At 38.1% G+C, this 25,224-nt stretch overlaps 1 protein-coding gene across 2 annotated transcripts; it reads right to left on the bottom strand.

Moving 5' to 3' along the window:
• Positions 1-896: 896 nt before the first annotated feature.
• On the bottom strand, positions 897-19,783 carry lmnb1 (lamin B1). Of its 2 annotated transcripts, none has more exons than XM_084745543.1 (11): positions 19,709-19,783; positions 8,052-8,208; positions 7,700-7,825; positions 7,356-7,526; positions 5,312-5,437; positions 4,460-4,680; positions 4,148-4,376; positions 3,953-4,057; positions 3,467-3,586; positions 3,261-3,368; positions 897-2,015 (listed from the first exon to the last, which is right to left on the bottom strand). In XM_084745543.1, exons 1-11 carry the CDS (start codon positions 19,732-19,734, stop codon positions 1,974-1,976), a joined length of 1,431 nt encoding a protein of 476 aa, XP_084601669.1. In that variant the 5' UTR covers positions 19,735-19,783; the 3' UTR covers positions 897-1,973. The 2 variants fall into 2 exon arrangements, with proteins under 2 accessions (XP_084601669.1, XP_084601668.1); XM_084745542.1 differs by lacking the exon at positions 19,709-19,783 and adding an exon at positions 16,677-17,218.
• Positions 19,784-25,224: the final 5,441 nt, after the last annotated feature.

The following is a 25,224-nucleotide window of genomic DNA, read 5'->3' as shown; positions in this document are numbered from 1 at the left end:
CTTGTGCTCCTGCAGTTTGCCTGAGCTTCACCACGTCTGTGGAGGACACAGTGGGGGAAGAACTAAATAGAATTTCCATCCCTTTAATATACAGTCTATGGCTTCAACTTACTATTTAGACTGCTGTACTCATTTCTCCATGTGCAATCACTACATATTTCTCCTTTCATTAATAACTTCATATTGCTGATTTTTCTGTTGCAATGCTTCATGGTTTACAAATGTATGTTTCTTACTGTGACTCACTCTGTCATCTACAGCAGTGGTTCCCAACCTTTGTTCCTTTGACCCCCCTACTTGTGTCTATGGAAACCTGAGCCCCCCAGCCTGAACACACACATACACACACCAACAGAATAAATGATTCATTCCGAACCTTTACTGTCCAAAATAAACATCAATTAAGTTGTTTCCATTCTTAGAACCTTTACCTCTGGGAAATGTCTCTGTTCTAGTATCATCTTGACATTTTTTTATACACACTAATTCTTACCATAATAATAATAATAATAATAATAATAATAATAATAATAATATTATTATTATTATTATTATTATTATTATTATTATTATTATTATTATTCATTATCACAGAGTTGTGGACAACTTTTTTTAAAGTGAGGACAAAGACACGTATCTTTTTGAATAGTTTTATATTCAATCTTTTGTATAAACTTGCTGGAAAACCTTGAAAACACTTGACATTTTAATGTTCTCAAAATTGAAATTGTGATTTTAGTTAACATGTGCAAATCTGGTTTTGAGGACGTCAGAGCAGACAAGGTCTTGGGGACCCCCTGTGATTTGTGGTGCCCCTGTAAGTGGGACCCGGACTCTAGGTTGGGAACTAATGGTCTACATAGTACCAATGGAATGAAAAAAAAGTGACACACAAGTACAAGAAAACAACATTTATTCATTCAACTATGAAGAATACAGCCATAGCATGCATAGTAACACACCAACACAAAAGATACTTCAAAACACTTCAAATATCAAAAGTTAAGATACAATCAACACTTCTTATTTAGTGGTGCAATACTTTCAATTCAAAGTCTGCAGAGAGAAACTTGTGTTTGCTGCGGGACGTCACATCACACCCCTGTGTACAACGCAGGCGTCAGATTATTCTGATGGCACAAAGTTTGATTTGGAGAAAAATGAGACGTGAAAATTGGTGCAGGCCTTCAGTCCATTTTTTCGTACTGTCCCCAGGTCAGATCTTTGTTCATATGACCACAAGGAGTCTCCAAAGCCACAGTTTCAAACCCTGCACATGAAGGGGCTTTAAGGTAACAAACTTGAATACAATCATGGTATTTGAAGTTTTTGTCTTCAGATACTAGAAGACGCCACTGAACAGAGACATTTTGTCCAGTCCAGGTCCAGACTGATGGGATGTATTACATGAACTCCGGTCACTGTGGCATTTTAGTGTACTTTTCCTTTCAGTGCTTTTTTTTTCCAATTTTCTTTAATATCATACAGTAGATTTTTAGCAAATTGAAAAACATCTATTGACCTAAACTATCACTGTCATCCTGTGGCTTTTTTTATAGCTTAAAGCCTTGAATATATCATTAATAATAACAATAAGATAAAATATAAAATAAAATAACAAAATTAAAATCTATTTAAAAAATTACATAGCAAACCTCACTGTTTTCGTAAAGACAGCCTGTCCTTGAGTTGAGCTAACTGTTGCATGAGTTTAAAAAACAGAAAATGGTTGACCTACAAATACAAATCTTGTTCAGTATCCATGTTTTGGTTGCTCTGATGAAAATACAGCTACAAAAAGCAGTTTTGCATTATTTGAGAAGTAAAATGATAAAATAAGTCATACATTTTATCGAAATACGCTACAAAAGATAGAAAAATAGTTCTAGAGTTACAGTTGGCAGCAGACTGGCTGGGCTCAGAGGTGGAGGAGGTGGTGGCTGGTTGGTTGGTTGGTTGGTTGGGCAGTGGGATCACATGATGGAGCAGCCTCTCTTGGCGGTGCGAGGGTCTCCCTGCACACAAACATTCACGGTGCTGTTCAAAACACAATGCTGCAAACGCTCTGACCTTTGGCTGACAGGCTTTGTTTAAACCTCAAACCTCATTTGCAGCCTCAGTCACATAGAAACATCAGCTTCCTCTCTGTGAGAGCTGCGCTCAGTTTCTTTTCCTCTGACTGACAGCTTTTTCCACAGCCACAAACATGTTCTCACATAGTGCACATGATTTGTTAGCATGTGTATTTAGTAATTGGAATTAAGTCAGAGAAATGTCTGTACTGAGCTCATTAGGGATGAGCATCATTAGGATTTTATCAATACAGATATCAATACTCTTATTGATACTACTTTTTATAATTTGATGCAAAAAATAAAGATGTGACAAGAAACAGAAACAGTCTTAACTGGGGTAACTGGGGTTAAGGGCTGTGGTCGTGTCCTGAGCAGCTTGTCACTGAAATGAGAATAGCCTGGTCCACCTTAAAGGGAAAGTTGCAGAATTTTGGAGATATCAGCTGTAGAGATGTCTGCCTTCTCTCCAATGTAACGGGACAAATGGCACCTGGCTTGTGATGCTGAAAGCACCAAAAATACATTTGAGAAATTCAAAACCAGTGTCTCTTTCCAAAAATCATGACTCGAGATAATTCACCTACCTTGTTGTGAGCAGTTTCATGTAAGAACTACTTTCTTTCTGGAGTAGCATCCACCAGAACTACTTTCTTTTCTACTAGAAAGACAGCAGTACCGAAATTAAACTGCTCACAACGAGGTCTGTGGATTATCTAGAGTAACCAGGTCATGATTTTTGGAAAGAGAGACTGGTTTAAAATTTTTCAAATGTATTTTTGGTGCTCTGCCATATAGTCCCATTTAAATGGAGAGAAGGCAGACATCTTGGCTGACATCTCCAAAACTCTGCAACCTACACCAAAAAATCCAGATGGATAAACAGCGCTATAGGCCGGCGGAAAAATATGTATTTTTGATACTGGGGTGAGCTGTCTCTTCAAGTGAGACTGTGTCAAAGTTGTCACTACAGGACAGGAACTCTACTTGCATGTTCACAGCTATGTTACACACACTGTCTCTCTCGACTGCACACTCACTAACAGCTACATTAAGAGTGAATTAATGCAAAATAAATACCCATAACAGCACCGTTTGTCCATTAGATCAACAATATTTCTGAACCAGTACCAACTTAGTGCCAGCTCTGGATGCTGATCTCCTGAACTGACAGTGTTGTGGTCTCACCTGCTGGTGGAAGAGGTCTTCCTCAGTGGCCTCCACTCCGCTGTCATCATCTTCCTCACCCTGCTCTTCTACTGCTGTTGTATATGTCGTGGTTCTCTTTGCCACCTCCTGCACACAAGAAAATAATTAGCATGTAAAGACTGATCAGTAAGAAGACGAGAGAAGAGTCCAAGGATGGAGATGGAGGAGTGTGTGTACGGTCTCACCTCTCCCTGAGGGTTGATTAGCACCACGTGGACATCCTCCCCTGAAGCCCAGGAGGACTGGTTCTTCCACACCAGGTCTGTGGGAGGTTTGGAGCTCACGCCAGCATCAGACACCCAGACCTGCACACAGCAGACACACACATGAGGGTCCACAAAGCTCTACAGTCCTCCTCGTATTCAGTCAACATATACAGTTTAGGTTGAGATGAGACTCCAGAATCACTTGTTGCACCTTTAAATGCCAAATACTTTTGTCATTGTGCAGATTGAGAAGATGGAGATAAAACATTTATTACAGTGATCTTAAAGTAGTAACATTATGACATACACCTGTCTCTATGTATTTCATTCCTTCTACAATTTCAAATTTAAAAGTGATTTTAGACTGGAGATTACCATTTGTGAATCCTAAATGTTCAAAGAAGTTCATCTCCCCAGCAGGTTGAGCAGAAAATGATTAAACTCTGGCTGAAGACAAACTCTTACCGTGACTTTCTGTCCAGCCTTCAGGACAAATTTGGGTGTGAACTTGTAGGTGGCTGTAGTGTTTGCAATCGTCTTGATCATCTCATACCCGACCATGGCCTGGTCCTGAGGCAGACATACGTACAGAGGTTACACACCAGGTCTCAGCTGGATCTGCACAGAAACATCAGTAACATCTAACAGCCAGCTGCTCACCTCCTCTCCGCTGTTTTGGAGGCAGATGAACTTGCCGTCTGTGTCAATCTCGTCGATGCAGACGGGTCCTGTGGCTGATGCGGAGTGAGCAATGGACACCGAGCTGCTGGCTTCCTGTTCCTCCACATCTACGCGCTTCCTCTTCCCCTGAGTGGTGCGCACGCTGCGGCTGCTGGACGAGGCTCGAGACACAGTGACACGAGACGAAGGACTGGGAGACAGCTTCAGTCTGGGGGAGGGACACCACAGTTCAGCCAGTGAATCAGAAATGGAGCAGATATTTTAACTGATGCAAACTGTCTCTCTCCTCACCTTTCTTCTTCTCCCTCCAGGAGTTTACGGTAGGCATTGATCTCCATGTCCAGAGCCAGTTTGACATCCAGCAGCTGCTCGTACTCGTTCAGCTGCTCCTGCATCTTGGCCTGGATCTCAGCCACCTCGCGGTCTTTCTCTGCCAGCATCCTGCGGCCCGTGTCTTTCTCCTGAGCCAGCGCCGCCTCCAGCTCCATGATACGATCACGCCAACCACGAGTCTGAAGACAGAAGAAGAGGTCAGATTCTGACACCAGGGCACACATGCCATCACCATTCACTGGACAAAATAGGAACACTACTGTTGATAAGTTTGTTTTTTTTCCTCTGAGCAGTGATGCTGAGCAATCGTTGCAAGTAGCAACTTTGACATCCATTTCAGACACTTAAAAAAAACTCATCACCACAGACATACTTGCATTGTGTGTGCAGAATTACAAAGTCATCTTATAGGCCTGTCACATCTGCACATATATAACCTATGTACACATATCTCCCAGTTCATGCGAAAAAAAACTTGGTTGGGCTGCATAAATGTTACATATTATGATTTACAGCCAGTTTTAATGGAGGCATTTTATGTTTCACTGTTACTGGAGAAAAGGCAAAAGTAAAAACCTCTAGAAACTCTCCTAACAGGACTCCTCTGATAAAGGGAAGGTGTCTTATAATCAAAGCAGCCTTGATTCATTTGGATTTTCCTTTTCCCTACAGAGAAGTATATTAGATTCAGCACTGAAACAAACATGCTTGCTGTTGAAATTCACAGGCTTTTATCAAATCTTGCTGCTTAGGAAACAATTTCTAATTGCATCAAATTAAAAATATGATGAATAGAATTAAAAAGTGCACCTCCTTCTGCAGTCCTGCCAGCTGGGCGGTGAGGCTCTCAATCCTCAGGGTAGACTCCCTCAGCTCCTCTCGGGCCATGTTGGCTGATGCTCCGTTCATCTCAGACAGACGACGCAGGTCTTCTTGCTGCAGGTGGACAGACAGATGGAACGCTTTAGAGTCTGAGGGCAACATCAACACTGCCTCCTCCTCCTCATCATCACACCGTGAAAGAGGAACTGAGCAGTCAGTTACTTCCTGACACACAGGAAGTTAGTTTGTAAAGAGCTCTGTTGACGTTCACACATCGTACGTGTAGTTTCACAACAGACAGCACAGGACTGCAACTGTGCAGTCACCTCTTTACTTTATGATGGTGCCAGTATTACACACACTTTGACCAGGCTTGGTTTCCTATTACTTTGATTGATGCCAAATTATCAGCTTCACTTAATCTCATCTTGTTTTAAGGCTTGTTGTTTTTGATGGATCACACTAAACACCTGATGCATGTGGGCTGGAAATGTGTGCTGCAAAAAGTGTTGAGTTTACAAAATTCTTCACACTAACAACATCAATGCTGGTGTAAAAAAAAAGTGAAGTAAAAAAGAAAATACTGTGAAACTACAAGTTCACACATGCAGTCATTTAGTGGAAATAAAACCAAAATTAAAATGAACATTTCTAACAGTTTTATATATAATATTGTTATGCTTTGTGTGACAAATCCAACCTCATCCTGACCACAGTGATGTCATCACAGGTCATGACCTGACTGTGACATGGACACACGGTGTAAAATTAACTTTCACTAGCCAAATTAGTGAATGATCAGATGTTACCAGCCACTCGATACATTATCACTGATTTTTTTTTGTCTGGTGAGTGAAGTGAATCTACCGGCCACTTTCATTCACACACAGCATTTGGACATGGTGCCCTGCATGTAATGCTACAAACCAACACTGAAAAAATACAGCAGAGACCAGTGTTATTTTTGGATTGGCTTAGAGAGGGGGTCTGCAAGCTGTAGCTCTTTTCCCCTCTACAGTGGCTCCTTTTCCTTTCCCTTATATAGAAGGGATTCTAAACATTCATTTTCATTCATCATTGTTGTAGATCTAAAATGATTCCTAACATTGTTTAATTATAGAAATATGTAGCCTACACACTGAATCTAAAAAATGTTTCATCAACTAATATGTGCGTCATAGCCTACACCTACAGCTCAGCACCTTTTCCTCAAATTTCACACCAGCCCAGCTGTCGACTGAACCCCGGTGTGGACCACACAACTGGACTGAGTCTGCCTGAAAAGGTGGGTCTCAGTCCAGTTCCAAATGAACTCTGATGTGGTACGTTTGTGGTGTTAAAGCAAACAAACCAGCCACGGGATTTTTATGATAGAAGAAGTGATTTTAGCACAGTTTCAAAAGTGCTAATAAATCCATCAGCTGATTGTGAAATCTGTTTAGGAGGTGATCTCTAATTGATAAGACATGTACAGCCTATATTTATGAAATTCAGGACCAAAATGCAACAATGTTTCTGTTGGTCTGGCTCAAATCAACTGAACTCCAGGTGTGAATATGCCCTTACAGGAAAATAGCAAATTAAATCCCGACAGATTTATTTTTTTCCTTTTTTGGCCAAGAATGGCTCCTCTGGTAGTAAAGGTTGCAGGCCCCCCGCTCAGAGGGTTGTTGCACTGCAGTACACGGACACACAGGAAAAAGAAATGCCATGAAGCATTGCCCGCTTCCTCACAGTGCCCATGTTAACTAACTGAGCTGTTCAGACAGAACAAGCTATGGCTAACTTATGATATGCAGTGAGAGGCTGAGTGCCAGCTCTATTTTCTCAGCACACTGAGAATGAATCTGGCAAGAAAAAGCACTAAGAAATAATATATTACGATACAGACAACCTGATTCTGAGAAATGATGAAATGTTCTTCCCATGCTTTCCAACTCTCTTCATTTCTCTGCCATGTTGGTCCCTTGTCACATGTATATTGTCAGTATTTAGTTTGCTTTCAGGAGACTGTGTGCGTCTGTGTTCTTACTTTGGTCAGGTAGGTGCTCTCCAGGTTATCTTTGTAGATCTTGATTTGCTCCTCATTCTGAGCCCTCATTTCAGCCAGGGCTTCAGTCAGTTTATATTCATACTCCTGCTTCCGTCCAGAGTCCACCTCCACCAGCCGGGTCTCGTATCGCTGCCGGGCCTCCTTCACCTCCTGTAGCACAGAACACAGTCAGCGCTCACACAGAATTCTCAGGTTTGATTAACTCGAGTCAACTGTGGTTTGGTTTCACCAGTAAAGGAAATGCAACAGAAAGAAAGTGATTCATCGGTTTAAAACCCTGCAAGGGTCTCATCTACTTTTACTTAATAAAATGTCCGACTCACCTCCTCATGCATGCTCTTACGGAAGTCCATGTCCTCGGTCAGGCTCTGGCAGCGGTTTTCAAAGTCCACACGCAGGAGCATCTCATCAGCAAGCTGCTTCTTGGCCTGAGCAAGACCAGTATCCAGCTGGCACACAAAAACAGCAGTGCTTAGAAATTAAGTCTAGATGAACAGAAAAGTCAAGAGAAAACCCAACCACACAAAGAACATGACGAGCATACAAAAATTCCTTGTGTTGAAGTACATGATTCAAAATAAAAATCACACCATCAGTCTCTGCATCACTCCGTTAGTGTTCAAGGGAACAGTACAAAGAAAGCCTCATCATATTCTTGATCCAGCAGTGCTGTACCTCCTGGAGCTGTTCTCTCAGGTCAGCCAGCGAGGCCTCCAGGCCCCTCTTCTCAGACAGCGCTGTGGACAGCATGGCCTCTTTAGAGTTCATCTGAGCCTCCAAGTCCTTCAGCCTGGCCTGGGCTCCAGCTGCCTCAGACTCCTTCTTGTTGTAGCTGAAAGGTGGAGGGAGAAACATGGTGAGTGCATGTGATGGTGATTTCTCCTGTATATACTAATATCTGACACATGTTGAACCCAAAACCAACACTGATGAAGCAGGCAGTGACACTCAGCGGATCAATCAGCTCTTGAACCACTTCTGTTCAGGATTCTTGGGACCTTGGTGCTATCTAGCCAACTAGCCTGTACTTCAACCAGTTTTGAGTGGAACCACTGTAATCAAGGATCATCATCAGAGGTATTTTTGGGTTCCTCTTCAGGTTCTGAATTTATTTTGGTTGAAATGCTCTGAAAGGTTCAATACTTGGTGCTTGATATTGGTCCACGTTGTGGAGTTAAATATAAATGGAAAATGCAAACCTTGTTGATGACCAGGTAAACGTGGAGCCAGAAAAGGAATTTCTTTTATGGACTTAAGAAAGAGATAATACATATTGTGTTCCACAGTTTGCCTACATTGGACTATGACTATCACCCCAACATAAGTACATTCATTTCTTCTACTTGAAGCCACAACTTCACAGCTCACAGAAGGCATCAGGCATAATAAAGAGTTGAAGGGGTGATAGACCGTCCAGTGGCTGTGATTATGGAGGATTGGATTGGCCACACAGACATGTTGCTGATAGCAGAAGGACACCAAGATACACACATTTTTTCCTTAGGTGAGCTGAGTCTGTTGTCCGGTGTTTTCCTGTCTAAACTATTGACTACAGCCTACTGCTGATGCTTTCCCTTTGTCTACACCATTATTAAACCATGTGTGCTCCATTTAACAATATTCTATACAGTAATGAAACATCTACTGGATTCAGGATGGTTAAACTGCTGATGATTAGTATTAGTTTCAAATTTTTATTATCATAAAACTGTTTTTTATTGTACTTTGAAATTTCCACAATAAATGTCCAAGCAATGTTGAGTGTATGGATGTGTGCTTGTACATGTATGTATGTGCACATATATGTGTATGCATATGTGTACGTGTATGCGCGTGCATGTATGTATGTATGTATATATATATATATATATATATATATATATATATATATATATATATATATATATATACATATATACATACATATATACATACATATATATATATACATATATATATACATACACATACACACATACACACATACACACATACATACATACATATATATATATATATGTATATATGTATATATGCACACACTTGACTTAACAGGTCATTGAGACGCCATTTTCAGCCTTTAAATAATTATGTCTTTAAAAAAACTTTTTCCCTTTAATACCTATCTGACATGATTATTTGGATATTGATTTATTGATGTCCCTTTTCTGGAGACTGATATATTTTGCAGTATGATGCACCAGATAAAATTGAGATATGTGTTGGTCTATGTATATATGTAGATATTTTTCATGGGTGGGGTGTTACAAAAGAAAAAATGTTTATTGAGATTTGATGAGTTTATTGAGATTTGATGAGTTTCCGGCCCTAATGCTGCACTGATGACACCTGAATTTGTTTCAGGTGTTGACCAATCTGAGCAGTCCTCTGATTGGATGTTTTTTGTAAATGGAGGCATTCGCTGTCTTTAAATGCATGTAGAAATGTTTGTATGCCACCAGTATACCTGATGAAGGTCGTTTGGACCGAAACATCGGATATTCAATAAATCACTAGAAAGCGAGACAGTGTGCGGGAGTCTGCTATCTCTTTTCACAATAAATGTCCAGCATCAACTAAAGTTAACAACAGTCTCCCAGATGCAGCCACAGCAGCAATGAGGATTTATTTTGCATCAGTGAAAACACTGACATCACACAGACAGAGTTCTTCCTCTGCCAAAGTTCAATTTAAGGGCTTTTCAAGCATTTTCAAAGTGCATTCTCAATCTTTTCCAGCACCTTACTGCTGTGGCAAATGACATATTCATAAACACTTTATGTACAACTGTATACACTCAAAATGATTAGGCCCTATTTCACTTTTCTGTCACATTACATCAGATGTTACTTTGCTGTTAACAACCAAAATTATGTTTCATGATAGAATTTTACAGCGGGGCAACAAATTAGAAGGAAAATACAGCAAGTTGAATGTTTCAAAATGTGTCTCCTGTCTGTAAGTGGACTTGGCATCATCAAAAAAAAAAGATAAATAAAAATTAATAAATTAAAAAATGCAAACTCAACTCTCTCTGACTAATTTTATTTATTCTTGTAAAAAGTGAACTATTCATTTGGAGAGTGATTTATTATGGAAGTAATATTACAATTTTAAATACTTTTCAAACCTTCAAAACATTACATTAAAATTCAAGTGTTTTCCCAGCAGCTGTAAGACTGCAAAGCACATGATGCCATTTCAAACAGCTGAGGAGAAGTTTTCGGTGTAAAACTTTCAGTATGTGCAATTTTCAGCACGTTTGAACAAAACCACGATAGTAAGGCTAACTGAACTTTGGTCACTACAGTCATGTTAGGAAACTTTTCATAACATTTCATCTGCTTCTACTCTGTATGTATGAAGAGGGTAGCTGTGCCCAAGGTTTCAAAGGTGACAGAGATGACAGTGGTCAACAGTAAACAGGCTCCTCTGGTGGCCACAACACAACACAACAGAGGTGAAAAACAGAGAATGACAGAGGAGCTGCAAATTAGAAGAACTTCAAATACATTTTTATGTGATTCTACTCAGATTTTTGTATTTTAATGAGATTTTCCTGGTTTGGATTATTCAAAATAAATTCCTTCTTAATTCCTGAATGCTTTGATTTAAAAAAAACAAAAAAAAAAAAAAAATCTAGAGTCACATATTTCACTTTCAAAAACATGTTGGACATCTGTTTCTCAGCTCTAAGCCTGGGTTTAACTAAGTCAACAGTTGAACTGTTTCAGTGGGTTTGTGAGTAAAGTAAGAGCTCTGCTGGGACAGAGGCCAGTTATTTTCTCATGGTGTGGCTCAGGGTTACGATGGGCGGGTGGGACTGCTGCTAAAGTGGACAAACTATGCGTGGAATGTACTGAGGTATGTCTGCTTTCTCACATTTTACTGAGAAACATTAGCTGGAGGGAAAACCACTGATCTGACAGGCTCTCAGTGAGAGCATACCAGTGCACAACAAATACCAGAGTTACTACACATCATCATATAGCTTCATCAGAAAGCACTATACACAGAAACCTGCTCTTCCTGTTCAACTTGCTGTTTCTCAGGCTGTTTTAAATCGACATAAGAAAAAACAAATAGAAACTGCCTCAATACTTCATTAGTGTAAATCTTTCTTCTAGACTGATGTTGATGGACAGGTGTTAGAACCAGTTCCCTTGATTGCCATATTCTGTGTTCTGGGAGAGGGTTGAACGATTTTGAAAAAATTGTTAATTGTGATTATTTTAACTGATATTGCAAGAATATGGTGTGATTTCTTGCAGGAATCTGTACTAAATGAAGATTTTTTTTTTTTAAGTCTGTAGAATCTGAAAGTCTGTAGGACAGGACATTCATGGCTAAGAGATCTCACACAGCACCTGAAACTAAAGAAACTCAGATTAACAATTGATGGTTCTGCTAATAAATTTAAGAAAATGTGGCATCCTTTTGTGGTCTGCACTGAATCTAGGCTTTAAATCTCTTATCATGCAATTCATACTGTCATTGTCATTATTATTTCTTTTTGACTTATTGCATCAACGAATCCTTTAATATTGAATTCCTGAGCAACTTGATCCCCACTGCTTTCACGTGTTTGCATTTGTCTTTTTATCCTTAGTTAACTTTTTTTCTTTTCCCTCTTGCTAAATTTGCAAAACTTAAAAATGTCGTTTGCATTATACTGATCTGTATAACTTATCTGACTACCAATAAACAATTTTAAAAAAAGAAAAATATTTTGGATGTAACAAAGTATTAATAATGTTATAAGAGTCACATACAACTAGGAGCTTTTGCTACAAGCACATTAAGAAAACTGGCCTGGAGGAAGGAGGCGATGATGATGTGTTCAGTCTTAACTGCTGATGAAACTGCACTTCTGACAACCAACTAAGAACTAAAAATCAGACAAAATAAGCAGCGAAAAAGTCACTTTGTCTGCTGACAAAAAAGAACGAGCAGATGAATGACAACTATTATGTATAAATTTGTGCAGTCATTGTGTATTTAGTCACTGCATCTTAAATGCATCACTTTTACACCTGGATGAGCTGATTTAAAACATGATATTAAGACCTGAAAGAGACCAAAAATGGTACTGACCCAGGGTCAGATTATATGTTGATATGAACACCCACACCAGCTCCACTGGCAGTCTGGGATTCTTTAAGCCACATTAATAGCAAAGTGCAAGTTCAGCATTTGTTTAAGTCCACAAACTATGGCTGGGAACAACAACACCAGCACCCATCTAAAAATACCAGCTGGCTACCAGTTCCCTCTGGCTGGCTACTGAATATCCTTGTGCAGAGGGGAATGCTGTATTTGAGGCTATAAGGGCCTCATTTTTTCAAACACTGTGATTCTGATTCTGACACATGACAAGTTCAAACAGGCTCTGTCCACGAGGGCCGCCCCACTATGAAACAACCAAAGCTGCAACGATTAATCGATTGTAAAATCAATTGCTAAATTAACTTTTTTTTTGCTGAGAGTTTAGTTGAGATAATTTACATTTCTTCTTTAGACAAACTGTCTAACTGACGTATGTTTGAGTTTTAGAAATGCAAAAAAGAAAAAAAGGTCAAAATTTGGTTGCAGTGAACTTGATCTGTCATTATTCTGGTGCCTGAAAATGAAATGGTTTTAACTGAAAACATTCATTCATCACCATCATTCACTTTCACCTGAATGAATTTATGCTACAATTTTTCAATACAATTTTTGGGGTTTCTAAAACTCAAATATGCAAGTTTATCTAAAGAAGAAAACTAAATTATCTCAACAAAAGATCAGCAGTAGGTAAAACTTTTTCAAAACAAGTTTGAGTTCAAAACTCAAAAAGCTGTTATATTGTGTTGCCTTGAAATTGTGAATTTTCTCAACTTTTTCATAGACATAAAACAAACAACAGTTTGAAATATCATAACATTATTGCCTTTTTTCCAATTGTAAATTATGTCAGCAAAGGAAAACTTTGTCATCAACATCTGTTTTATCTAATATGATAAAGTTTTCAGACTGTTCATCTCACTTCAATCATTTTTATGGCATTAAAATGAGACTATCAAGCAGACAGACCGAGCAACCAAACCTGCTGACTGTGACCTCACCAGAGAAAAACTCAGCACCACCTAGTGGACTGAAAAAGCTCTTGATTGTATTCCAATAGTGCCAAAAAGTTGAATTTCTATTTGTAATATAATCATTTATATGATAAAGAAAAAAATCAATACTTTGCTTCTGTACATTAATACAATATTGTGACATCATTATCACTTAAAAGTTTTGAAAAAATATTTAAGTGCAATTCTTTTTACTGATGTTGCAATTGTGATATGATTTGCAATATTAGAGAAATGTTTAGATGTTTGGAACAATCTGTACCAAACAATGTAAAATGCAGTGATATATTGACGAATAGATTATTTGTCAACTATTAAATTACGTGGCAATTATTTTAATAATCAATAAAATCAGTTTGGATTTTTTTAAGAACACTGCTGACAGTATTACTGACAGTAAACTGAATATCTTTGAGTTGTGGACAAAACAAGACATTTGAGGACGTCATCTTGGATTTTGGGAAACACTGATCAATATTTTCTGACATTTTATGGACCAAATAACTAACTGATTAGTGGAATTGCCAGATTGATCACTAGTTGAAAAATAGGTTCAAACATGTGAAAACACCTATTTTCCAATTGCCAAAATTGTGACAGGATTAATTTTTCACCACTTTCTGATATTTTATGGACCAAATAACTAATCAATTAGCGGAAAAATGATCAGCAGAATGATTGCTAGTTGAAAAATACCAAACCACTAATCACTTAATCTTAAAATTGATTGACAGATTAATCAATAATGAAAATAATCATTAGTTGCAGCCCTACAAAGATGATTTCATCAGTCTGTTGAATCTGATGTGTATGCCAATAGCAAGTGGAATCTATTTCAGGGAGGACTTGAATGTGATTTTAACATGAGGAAAGTAAATACTGGACACAGTCCAGTTAGTGTCCACATCCAGACACAAAACATGTGCTAAAAATCAAGTTAAAGGGGTCATGTCAACTGGTCGAGCCACAGACCCAAACAAACTGTCAGTGCCAGCTGTGTTACACTGTCAGTGTGCGACACAGACTTCTTCTGTTTAACAACGCACAGCAGCTCCACACCTGACTGCTCACCCTGATGAACACTGCTGTGGAATACATGTGTATGTGTGCTGCTGAGCGTTTATGCCGCGTTCATTTAGCAACAACTGTGGAGCTCTGCCACACTCTTATGACCAGTCTGAGGGATTTTACACACTGGTGAAATCAAAGCTGTTTTCTGCTAATTTGGTTCACATGCAGGCAAAGGAACAGGAAAACACACACACAGCTGTGGGTGCCAACTTCAACACCCTGCTTTATTAAAGAAAAAAAAGGTAAATTTTTCTAACAGTCAACTGTAGGCCTGGTTGATAATGGACTGATGCTGATACCAATATTAGGGAATAAAAAAAACAATGTGATAGACATATCAGCTCATACTGCAATGTGTTATATAGCAGACACTCCCAAAGACTGGGTCGGGACCTACAGGTGGGTCACAGGAGATTTTATTTGGGTCCCCAAACAAATAAAAGTCTCCGGCAGAAATTCTACAGATCAGTCCCTCCAGGATTTTGTGGGCTTTTGGGGGGATTCTTGTGACCTGAAATGCCTGATTTCACAGCAGCTTTTCTAAAAAAAAAAAAAAACTGTGACGTGAAAAGTGAAAATTGCGAAATTGCGATTATTTTCAACCCTAACCCTTATTAAACTTATCAAGAAAATGAATCAAATATACATAAATTATATGAAACTTCAAAGAAAATTTAAATAATTTGCATTATGTTCTGTTAAAAAAATGTTTTCGCATTGGTGCTTATCAGAAAAAATATACTCTGATACTGGTGTAGACTGATACAGCTGTGATAGGCTAGTATCAGCCAATAATATTGGCCGACTGATATATCCATTTTGCTTTAGTTAACACTTGATCAACTAATAGGCATTTTATTTGCAGGGGGAAAAAAAAACAAAAAACAGCTGAATCACCTCACTTTCAGGAGGACACGCTCCACATTGTCTATTCATGCACCTCAAGTCAACAGCTGTGACTAACAGTTGCTGCTGTCAAGTTCTGTTGGATATATGGGAACACACACAAACACACTCATGTTTCAAATATGGGTGCTGTGCAGACAAATGACTGCACACCTCAAACTGCAATAAATAACACAGTAATTCTGTGGGTGATGCAATCATACCATGAAACAAAACACTCCAAAAACTTTCAGCAGATACTAGGGCTGCACTGGGTGGTCAAAATACAAATTATATCGCAACTATTTTGACAGATATTGCAATATGATTCATGATTAGTGGGCATTATCATCTTTGCGTCACAATCTCCATTTTCACAGAAACAAACCATTAAAATCATGATGATATGATATTTGTTGGGGTCTGTACAAGACAAACAAGCTGTCTAACATGTGGAGAACATTTGTGGGCCAGGACATCTCTGTGGCACTACAGTACTTCATTATAAAACTATTTCTCACACATTTCCTTCATCAAAACAATGCAGCTTCTGCTATTTGGATATTGTGCTTTTTCTGACATAATTTTTGATTAATTGTGCAGCTCTAACTTCAGTCAGAACACAGAAACTAAACACTCCAAAGACCAGTTCTGTCATTTTCCTCATGAAACACCAATGCAACTTCAATTCAGCACCAGTCTGTTAGTGTCTTCTGTTCTCAACAAATACTACCAGCAGACCCTGAAGGCACCATGTCACATTCAATGAAAGCGTTGCCTGCCAGTCTAATTAAACCAAAGCCACATTTCTCTACACCTATAAACTCAGCCATTTCTTCAGCATTAAAATAAAGTTAACATTTTAAAGGCTGACCTGACAGTCTTTCAGCAACACAGACAATGGTGGGCGGGTAACAGGCACTGTCAATCATTTCAAAATATTGTTTACTATTTTTAATCAACTTGAAAATTTTAGCTGATTGAGATATAATGTAGTGTGTAAACAAACTAAGGTAGTACAAAGGGGCAGTAAAACAAAGTAAGTTTTTATAGGCAGAGTTGTAGTGACGCCCTCAGCAGAGGGAAAACGTAACCCCTCACACGGACTTGCGTACGTAATGTTGCAAAAAAAATGGCTCGAAAATCAAAGTCAGCAGTGAGTAGCTAATGGTCCGGAGATGCTGTCCCTATCAGACTGTAGAACATGATTAAAATGTTACAGGCTTACGTCTGCTGAAGCTGCTCATGCTCGGACTTGATCTTTCCCAGCTCGATCTGTAGCCAGGCCCGCTCCTTGGAGGAGTCATCCAAACACCTCCTGGCGTCGGCCAGCTCCGTCTCATACAGGGCTTTGAGCCCGGTCACCTCCCGGCTCCGGACTTCTTCCCTCTCGCTGATCTGCAGTTGGAGGACGTCGTTCTCAGACTCCAAACTGCGGACCTTGTCGATGTAGACGGCCAGGCGGTCGTTGAGGTCACGGAGCTGCTGTTTCTCCTGCAGGCGGGTGATCCTGGTCGGGCTTAGCGGTGTACCGCTGCCGCACGTGCTTCTCTGGCCGCTTGGAGTTGCAGTCGCGGTCGCCATTGTGGAAGAGAAGCTCAGTAACCCGTGTGAAAAGACAGTAGACACACCGACGCCAGGAACCGCCTGTACAGAAGTAAAATTCTGGATTCAAGCGCTCAGCTAAAGCCGGCACTTCCCAAAACTCTCCTGGAAGTGTATCCTGTCTTTTCTTAACGAATGAAAGAGGGGTTTGGCTTCCTAATATGGCGGCTCATTGAAAAATTTACGTTGTGTATCAGCAGCCAATGGCGTAGCTCGACGCAATGCGTTCTTTCAACTTTAACTTTTGGGTTCACTTGTATGTTCGACCAGCATATGCCAAACATCTCCTGAGCAGGCGGAGCCGTTTCCTGCTATCTAAGCTAATCCCGTTTGTTGAATCCGAATGTCCCGGCGTTAATAACAAGCGCTGCCTGAATTTGTCGATAACGGCTGTCTGCTGAGCCTGAAAGCCTTTCATTGTAGTACCATGTCTGTCTGTAGTAACTGCCCTGCTGTCCAACAATAGAGTGGGTTAGCAGGGAAGACCTTTACCTTTGTAACGTGTACCAAGGAAACAAGTAGCACAAAACATGGTAATAACCAAATGAGCGATTTATTTAATATTTATTTAATTAATTTTACAGATTACTATGTAATTAGTTGTTTTTTACCTTTGTAACATGCAGTGTTGTGCAAATACTGTGTGCGGCCTGAGGGCAGGGCTGAGAACAAACAAGGGACACCTCCTCTGTACACAGAGAGCTGAGCTAATGTTCTAGCTGCAATAAGAACCTTTTATTGTGGGCTTCTTTTGTCATCTAATGTTCAATATCATTTGAACTGAAGAGGTGCAAACATATAATCACCAATATATGAGTGAATCATAATAATTATAATAAATTAATAATTAATTTTATTTGTAAGAAATGCCACCCAAAGTACTTTACAACAAAGAAATTACATGAAAAGAAAAAGACACAGTGAACATAAAAACAGGAATACAATGCCATAATTAATGTAAAACAGGAATAAAATAAACCCACATGTAAAACTAAGATGAGAGTAGAATACATACAATGTATCTTAACGTGAATAAAACACTTGATAATAGAAGTAAAAGTAGTATATAATAAGGATAAAATATAGAATGTATGACATTAAGATGGAAACTAATGATGTTTTGAGATAATAAAAAATAATATAAAAAAAGTTAAAAATTGAGCACACAGAATGCATAAAATCTAAAGAAGTGCAACATTGTTAAAATAGTGCAGCAGTGTGTATATGTGAAGCAAAACGCAAAGCAGAGTCTCAGACCATAGTAAAGTCATAGTAAAAGAAAAGTAATAAAACTAAACTATAAATTTATAATGACTGGTCAGTAACAGTTTCACAACACAGTGGTTCCCAATCTTTGTTCCATGGAGCCACTTGTATCTAAGGAAAGCTGAAAACTTTTGTTGGGTTTTGTAAGGTTTGTACAGATTCTGGAAGTCCTTGAAAACACATAAACTTTAATGTTTAAAGTTTGAAAAGTGTTTGGATTTTGGATAATGTATTTGAAAATACTTGAAATTATGATCATGTTACTTTCATTTTCATTTTAATGGATTAAACAAGTACTAAGTGATAATTAATTAATAGTCTAGAAATGGCATTATGTGCCTCATTTGACATTGTTTTGTCCGGTGGAGCCATTCATTGGATAGATACAAAAAAAAATGAATGTAAATGAAAGTATATGTCAAGACAAACATCTAGAGATACATAATGTATACAGACATACACCTACACACAACCTACCATTGAAGGAGTGTACATGACAAGACATGAGCAGCTTGCTTTAACCCTTATAAACTGAATCAGTATTATAACAATGAAAAATATTAGTGAAAGAGATAGATTATAAACAATGAATGAAGACAACTCAGACAGAAACAGGAGGGAAATCATGAATAAGTAAAGTCTTTGTTTTAAACTGAATGACATGGACGAGTTTCCATGATTTTAAGGAGAAATATGTTCCCATTGTGTGTACAAGAATGAGTGCAACAGTTTAAATAGCAAGTTGGAGCCATAGACTGTATATTGAATATTATAATCAATCCTGCGTGATACACGATCTACGGTTGAAGAGAGTTGTTTCAAACATTCAGCATTAAGAAAGAGAAACAGTTATTATTCTGATCTGGAATGGGAATTTCAAAGGGGGAGACTGTAAGAGTATTTCACCTCAACATGTTTGCTTGATCTCTGCTGACACATCGTGGTCATTATATGACTTATTACAGTAAATATACATAAATATATTTCAGACTTCTCCTTTAAGTAAACTCATGGGCTGGCTTCAAAGTAAGGTTTGGATGCTTGGTCAAGAGCCTTTTGAACATGACACCAGTTAGATATGTTAAAAAGAAGAAGGCTGTGAAAACATCTACTATTTTTGCAGTTTATCTACAAATTGTATTATTTAATTTTGTCTTATTTATTATTTAATATTTTTTTCTCCTAATACTCTGTGCCATGCTTAGTCAAATACTTTTTGGGTCAACTTTTTTTGAGCACTTTCACATATTGTTGGATTTTTTTAAAAGAAGGTTAAAGACCATGCAAAACCATGGAAGGCTGGGTAAATAGATATGTTTTATATAAAAGAGTTTGACACTTGACAGTGATATTATTCACCATTTGAATACATAATATTAAATGACATACCAGATTTCAGCAGGGTGCAGGTCCATCAGCCCTCAGCGGTCAACCTGGATGTTCAGACAAATCAACCACTCAAAACCTGATTACCACATATGACAAGAGTGTAGGCATGGATCAGCCCTTATCTTAAAAGGGAGTAAGCAGTGTAGGCCAATGACACGGAGACATCAGTCAACACAGCAAAATTCAATCTATCAATATGTGTTAAAATTTAAAGATCTTCTTTGATAACACACATGATAAACTAGCCGTTGTGTAACGTCTCGTGATACAAAGTACTAACACTGCATCACCATATTCAGATATTTATGTAAAAGTACCAATGCCACAATGTATAAGTACTCCATTACAGTTAAAAGTAATTAATTTAAAATAAAAATACAGAATTATTATAATCAAAATGTATTTCAAGTATCAAAAGTAGAAGTAGATGTTCTGTTAATTATATATATATTTTACATGATTAGATTTTTTCATACTGATGAATCAATGCACAAGTATCAGTCAGTGCAGCTAGTTTTAACTCCCTCATACCACATTCTAAAAGCTTCCCAACTCAGGGGTCGGGGCCCTTCAAACAGTCACAAAATAAATCTGAGGGGTCACAAGATGATTAATGAGAGAGGAAAAAAATCTAAGTTCATACACAAATCCCCGGTATTTAGTGAAATACAGTTATTTAAATAAAATCATCTGAAAAGCTGCATCAACAACTTACAGACATCTGAGACATGACAATGGAGCCAAACGATACTAGCCAGTATTTTAACCTTTAATTTATTGTAGTTTATAAAATGATCTTTTGGGTTTTTTTTATGTAAAATCTCAGTTTGAAAAGTAAATAGTAACTATTCTGTCAAACAAATTTAGTGAATTATAAACTATAATACTTTCCTCTGAAATTTAGTAGAAGTATAAAGTAGAACAGAATGAAAATACTGAAGTAGAGTACAAGTATCTCAAAACTGTATTTCAGAGTACTTCCTTGAGAAAACATTTATTTGTTATTGCTGTTCCAATAAGATATTCAGCCTGTGGTGACAGGGAGCTCTAAAGTTTTTTCCTTCCCTGTGTGCTCGCAGTGCTGCTGGAGATCAGCTGTTAGTTTGAAAGTAATCACATCAGAGAAGAAGAATGTCTTCAGTTGTCTCCCAGACTGCATCACTGCTGGATTTTAAAGCCATTTTGCAGTTGAATGACTGTTAATCTCAGTGAGCTGATTGACGAGCATCATCAGTGGTGGGAGGATCACTCCCTCTTCTCATCAGAATAAAAAACACTGTAGCTCCCAAAATAATGTCCTCATCAAGTTAATCATTTATTGAACAGAATACAGAATTCTGCTGCTCATTTAATTAAGACCAGCATCAAAGCTTCAAAGAAAAACTAGGCTGATGGTTCAATAATCATTTTAATAATTTGGGGATTTTTCCTCTTTTCCTCTGCACCACACCAAGGGGGGAAAATTCTCAATTAAATAACCTCACCTAATATGAGATGAATATAATATGGAAAAGAATATAACAACTTATAGTTGCACCATTTCATAATTAATTCATTGCCGTCTTGTTTAACAAGAAAAAATAACATGACAAAATGTTATGGTATAAACTTTAAGATCCTTAAAAATGTTGCCTCATGTCTCCTAACTTAATACAGTGAATGTAATTAACTTTGCACAGTAAAGTACCATCTATGTTTGGAGACTAAGTGTTGTATATATAATGTAAGCATTACACTGGGAAATTCTCCGGTATACTTTTAAAGCTCAGCTCATGTTCATTAAATGTAATTTCACCCTGCATCTTTTCACTTCATTGCAGTTTATTTTTTAATTACATTTCAGCAGTTTCTATTCAAAATGACATTTTTCCTTAGTCTGTTTTTATTTCACAGTGCTGTGATGTTAATTAATGGGCCCTAGTTTTTCCTAGTATTTATTAGCCTATATTCACACCAGTCTATATTGGATATATAGTATGTAACTTTTTATATATATTTTATATCTTTTCTGTCTTCTTTTTTGTCTTTTTGTCCTCCGTCTTCTTTGTAAGTCACTCTCATGTCCTGGAAAGAAAATAGTGCCACAGATGTAAAAACAACAAGAGAGACGAATGCACTGATTTGGAAATAGTTTATTCAGTGTTCAACAAACTGACTTGTGTTTTTCTAACTGAACTGCTCTCCAAGCAGACACGGACACCACAGTGTACAGCAGCACACTCACACAGTACAACTATGGCCCTGCGTATGTACATAGGCTGAGCTACTGATGAGAACATCACAACTCCACATCAGCACTGGAGCGTTGTCTTCTTTTTTCTGTCCAACAGTACCTTGGTCATTGTTACAAACTGGAAGCACAGGTCATGGAGGTTACAGCAGCAGAGAATAAATCAGGGCCACAATACTGCAAATGCACCACCATCAGAGGAGAGCTGAGTGAGATTTATTTGAAATCTTAACAGTCAGAGGCAAATATGTGTAAGCTAAATAAAGCATTGTGAGTTACTTCAGTGCCATGCTGCAGTGGCTCCTTAAATAAGATGAATGTACTTTAACTTCAGTATATTTTGATTCTAGTCAAAAAATTCTAGAAAACACAGAAGTATAATATTAGCAATGAGTTTATGTCTTTGCATTTGCAAGAAGCAACTGTACCTGCTGCTATATCTTCATGTTTGTATCACAGAGCGTACGGACAGTTGACAGTGTTTTTGGTCCTACTGATGAATTGGAGACCTGGCTGTGCAGTTAGAGGAGAGCATCATGGGAAAAAAAAGGCTTTAGCTATTATTTAAATATGCAGTCAGTGCTAACAACAGGCCACATATGCTTAGCTGCATTCATGTCAAATGGGCTCAAAGTACAGAATAAGCACAGAATTATTCATGTGGATACAGTCTTGATCTCACAGCTTAGCTCACCATAAGAAGAAGCACTTCAAGACAATGTAAGTGTCAGTTATATGGGCAGTACTGATATACACTCAATTGGTAAGATGACAGAGGTAGTTATTTTTTACATGTCTGTCCACAAAATAAACAATAGATGTCTCTCGCAGGTAATTCAACTCCATCTTAAAAATTTTTCACTGTCCACATTGAGAAACAGTCACAGCCTTCATTCATCCATCATGTGGCAACCTGCTGCTCATAGGGACAGTTCATCTCAAAAGCAAAAATACATATTTTCCTCCCATCTGTAGTGCTATTTATCCATCAAGATAGTTTTGGTGTGAGTTGAAGAGTTTTGTAGAACTAGAATGCACTTTGGTGCTCAAAGCACCAAAAATTACATTTGAAAAACTCAACAGCAATGTCTCTTTACTATAGATCGTGACCCTGTTACTTAAACTAATCCACACACCTTGTTGTTAGTTGTTTCATGAAGGAACTACTTTCTTTCTGCAGTAGAATCTTTGGAAACTACTTTAGAATCTACCAGAACTACTTTCTTTTCGACTAGAAAGAAAGTAGTCCCTACATGAAACTCCTCACAATAACATTAGGATTTTTTTCTTTAACTGCACCTGCCAACCATATCACTGCACTGGCTAGCTCAGTGGTGCTAATGTTAAAGCTCACAGGATGTCATTAATATTTATGTCTGGCGCTGTCACAAGTACAAGCCTCTCTTGCACGTGTGGAAGCACACTTCCTTCTGAGCAGTGCTATGATCCTTTTCCAGACACAGAATTGACCTGGTTCAACTCGGTTTGACTCGACCCGTCAGCCCAGAATGGCAGGGGTTTGCATTTCTATGACAACAGGGATACCCGCTTGAAGGTGTGTCTTTAACTGAAGGCAAACTCAAGAAGGCTCGAGTCGAGTGACTGTACAGTGGTGGACAAACCGTCCATATAGGTGTCTGGGATAAACACACAGTTTCCTTAAATTATTCACAATAATTTAATAAAAATAATAATAATAAAAATAAATAAATTCTGCTAGAAGCCACTTTTGCCCATCTTGGGCGCAGCTTGGCACAGCTCAGCCATTGGAAGTGATACTGGTAAAACAACTCAGCGCTGTACAGTTTGGCAGTACAGCAGGCCCAATACAGGCAGCTGTAGTTCAGTAGAAAGAAAATAGTTCCTACATGAAACTGCGCACAACATGATCTGTGAATTTTTGGTGCAAAAGCCGAGTACCATTTAGTTTTATTATATTTGTATTTGTCTCCTAAACTATGCAACTGACACCAAAATTATCTTCATCAATAGTTTTGTAGGTATTTAGTCATAAGCTAAAAAAAAATGCAAAAGTTGACCTGATGAATCAATCATGCATCTGTACATCTGTACCAGATTCCATGACATCTGTATAATAGTTGTTAAGACCAAAACCAAAACCAAAAATGTTATTACCTCATAACCATAACCTTATGGTGTGACTGTTTAAACAGTCAGGGTATCAGCACAGTCATTAGGAATCATCCTCTGAGGACTATGAATATCTGTATAATATTTATCGACATGTTTTAGTCCTGAACAAAAAGTGTGCCAACCAATAAGAACCACCGTTACCATCTATAGAGCCTTGCTGCTAGCATGGTTAAAATCCCAAAGATTTTTAGGATAAACATTATCATTATCATAAAAAGTAGAAATCCCAGCATTTGACATGAATGCAGGATCACAGCCTTTAAGGGACAGTTCACCCCTAAATCAAAAAATCATATTTTTCCCATCATGTAGTGCTGTTTCCATGTATATTTTTTTTGCTTTGAGTTGCAGAGTTTTTGAGATATCAAAACTAAATGGCACTCACCCTGTGGTGCTCAAAGCAGCAAAAAATACATCTGAAAAACTCAAAACCAAAATCAGGACTCTGTTACTCAAGATAATCCACATACCTTGTTGTGAGCAGTTTCAGTAGATTCTACTGCAGAAAGAAGGTAGTTCCTTCATGAAACTGCTCACAACAAGGTCTGTGGATTATTTTAACAACTGGGTCATGATTTCTGGAAAGGGTTAGGCATTGCTGTTGAGTTTTTCAAATAGATTTTTTGGTACTTTGAGCACCACAGGACTGGTGCCATCAAGTTTCATTGTAATGAGAAGGCAGACATCTCTATGGCTGATATCTCCAAAACTCTTTAACGCACACCAAAACAGTATATATGGCTAAATAGCACTACAAGCCAAAGGAAAAATCTGTATTTTTGATTTTGAGGTGAACTGCCCCTGTAAAGAATCAGACATAATTGTAACTAGATCCTGGACAGATACTCTTCTATGATTGTGCTACCTCGAAAGATTTGTGCATTACATCTAAACAGCAGTTCAAATGATCATCAAACATTGTTCATTAAGACTCTTGACAACACTGGTTGCAAAATCAAGCGTGATTTTAGTGTGAAAGCAGTGCAATGTTGTCTCAAATCAGTAACATGACACATGAAAATTCACATTAAATGGTGACTAATGAAATTTAAGTAGACAGTTTTTCATGACCGTCCTCCCTCGTCTTCAGATCAAGCATTAATAGCCTTTGTAGGAAAAACATGAACAACCC

The sequence above is a fragment of the Lutjanus erythropterus genome, chromosome 20, assembly GCF_056507025.1.
Source record: "Lutjanus erythropterus isolate fLutEry1 chromosome 20, fLutEry1.hap2, whole genome shotgun sequence".
In the NCBI taxonomy this organism is placed as follows: domain Eukaryota; kingdom Metazoa; phylum Chordata; class Actinopteri; order Lutjaniformes; family Lutjanidae; genus Lutjanus; species Lutjanus erythropterus.
Note: the sequence above shows the minus strand (reverse complement) of the source record. Positions and strands in the feature narration are given on the sequence as shown.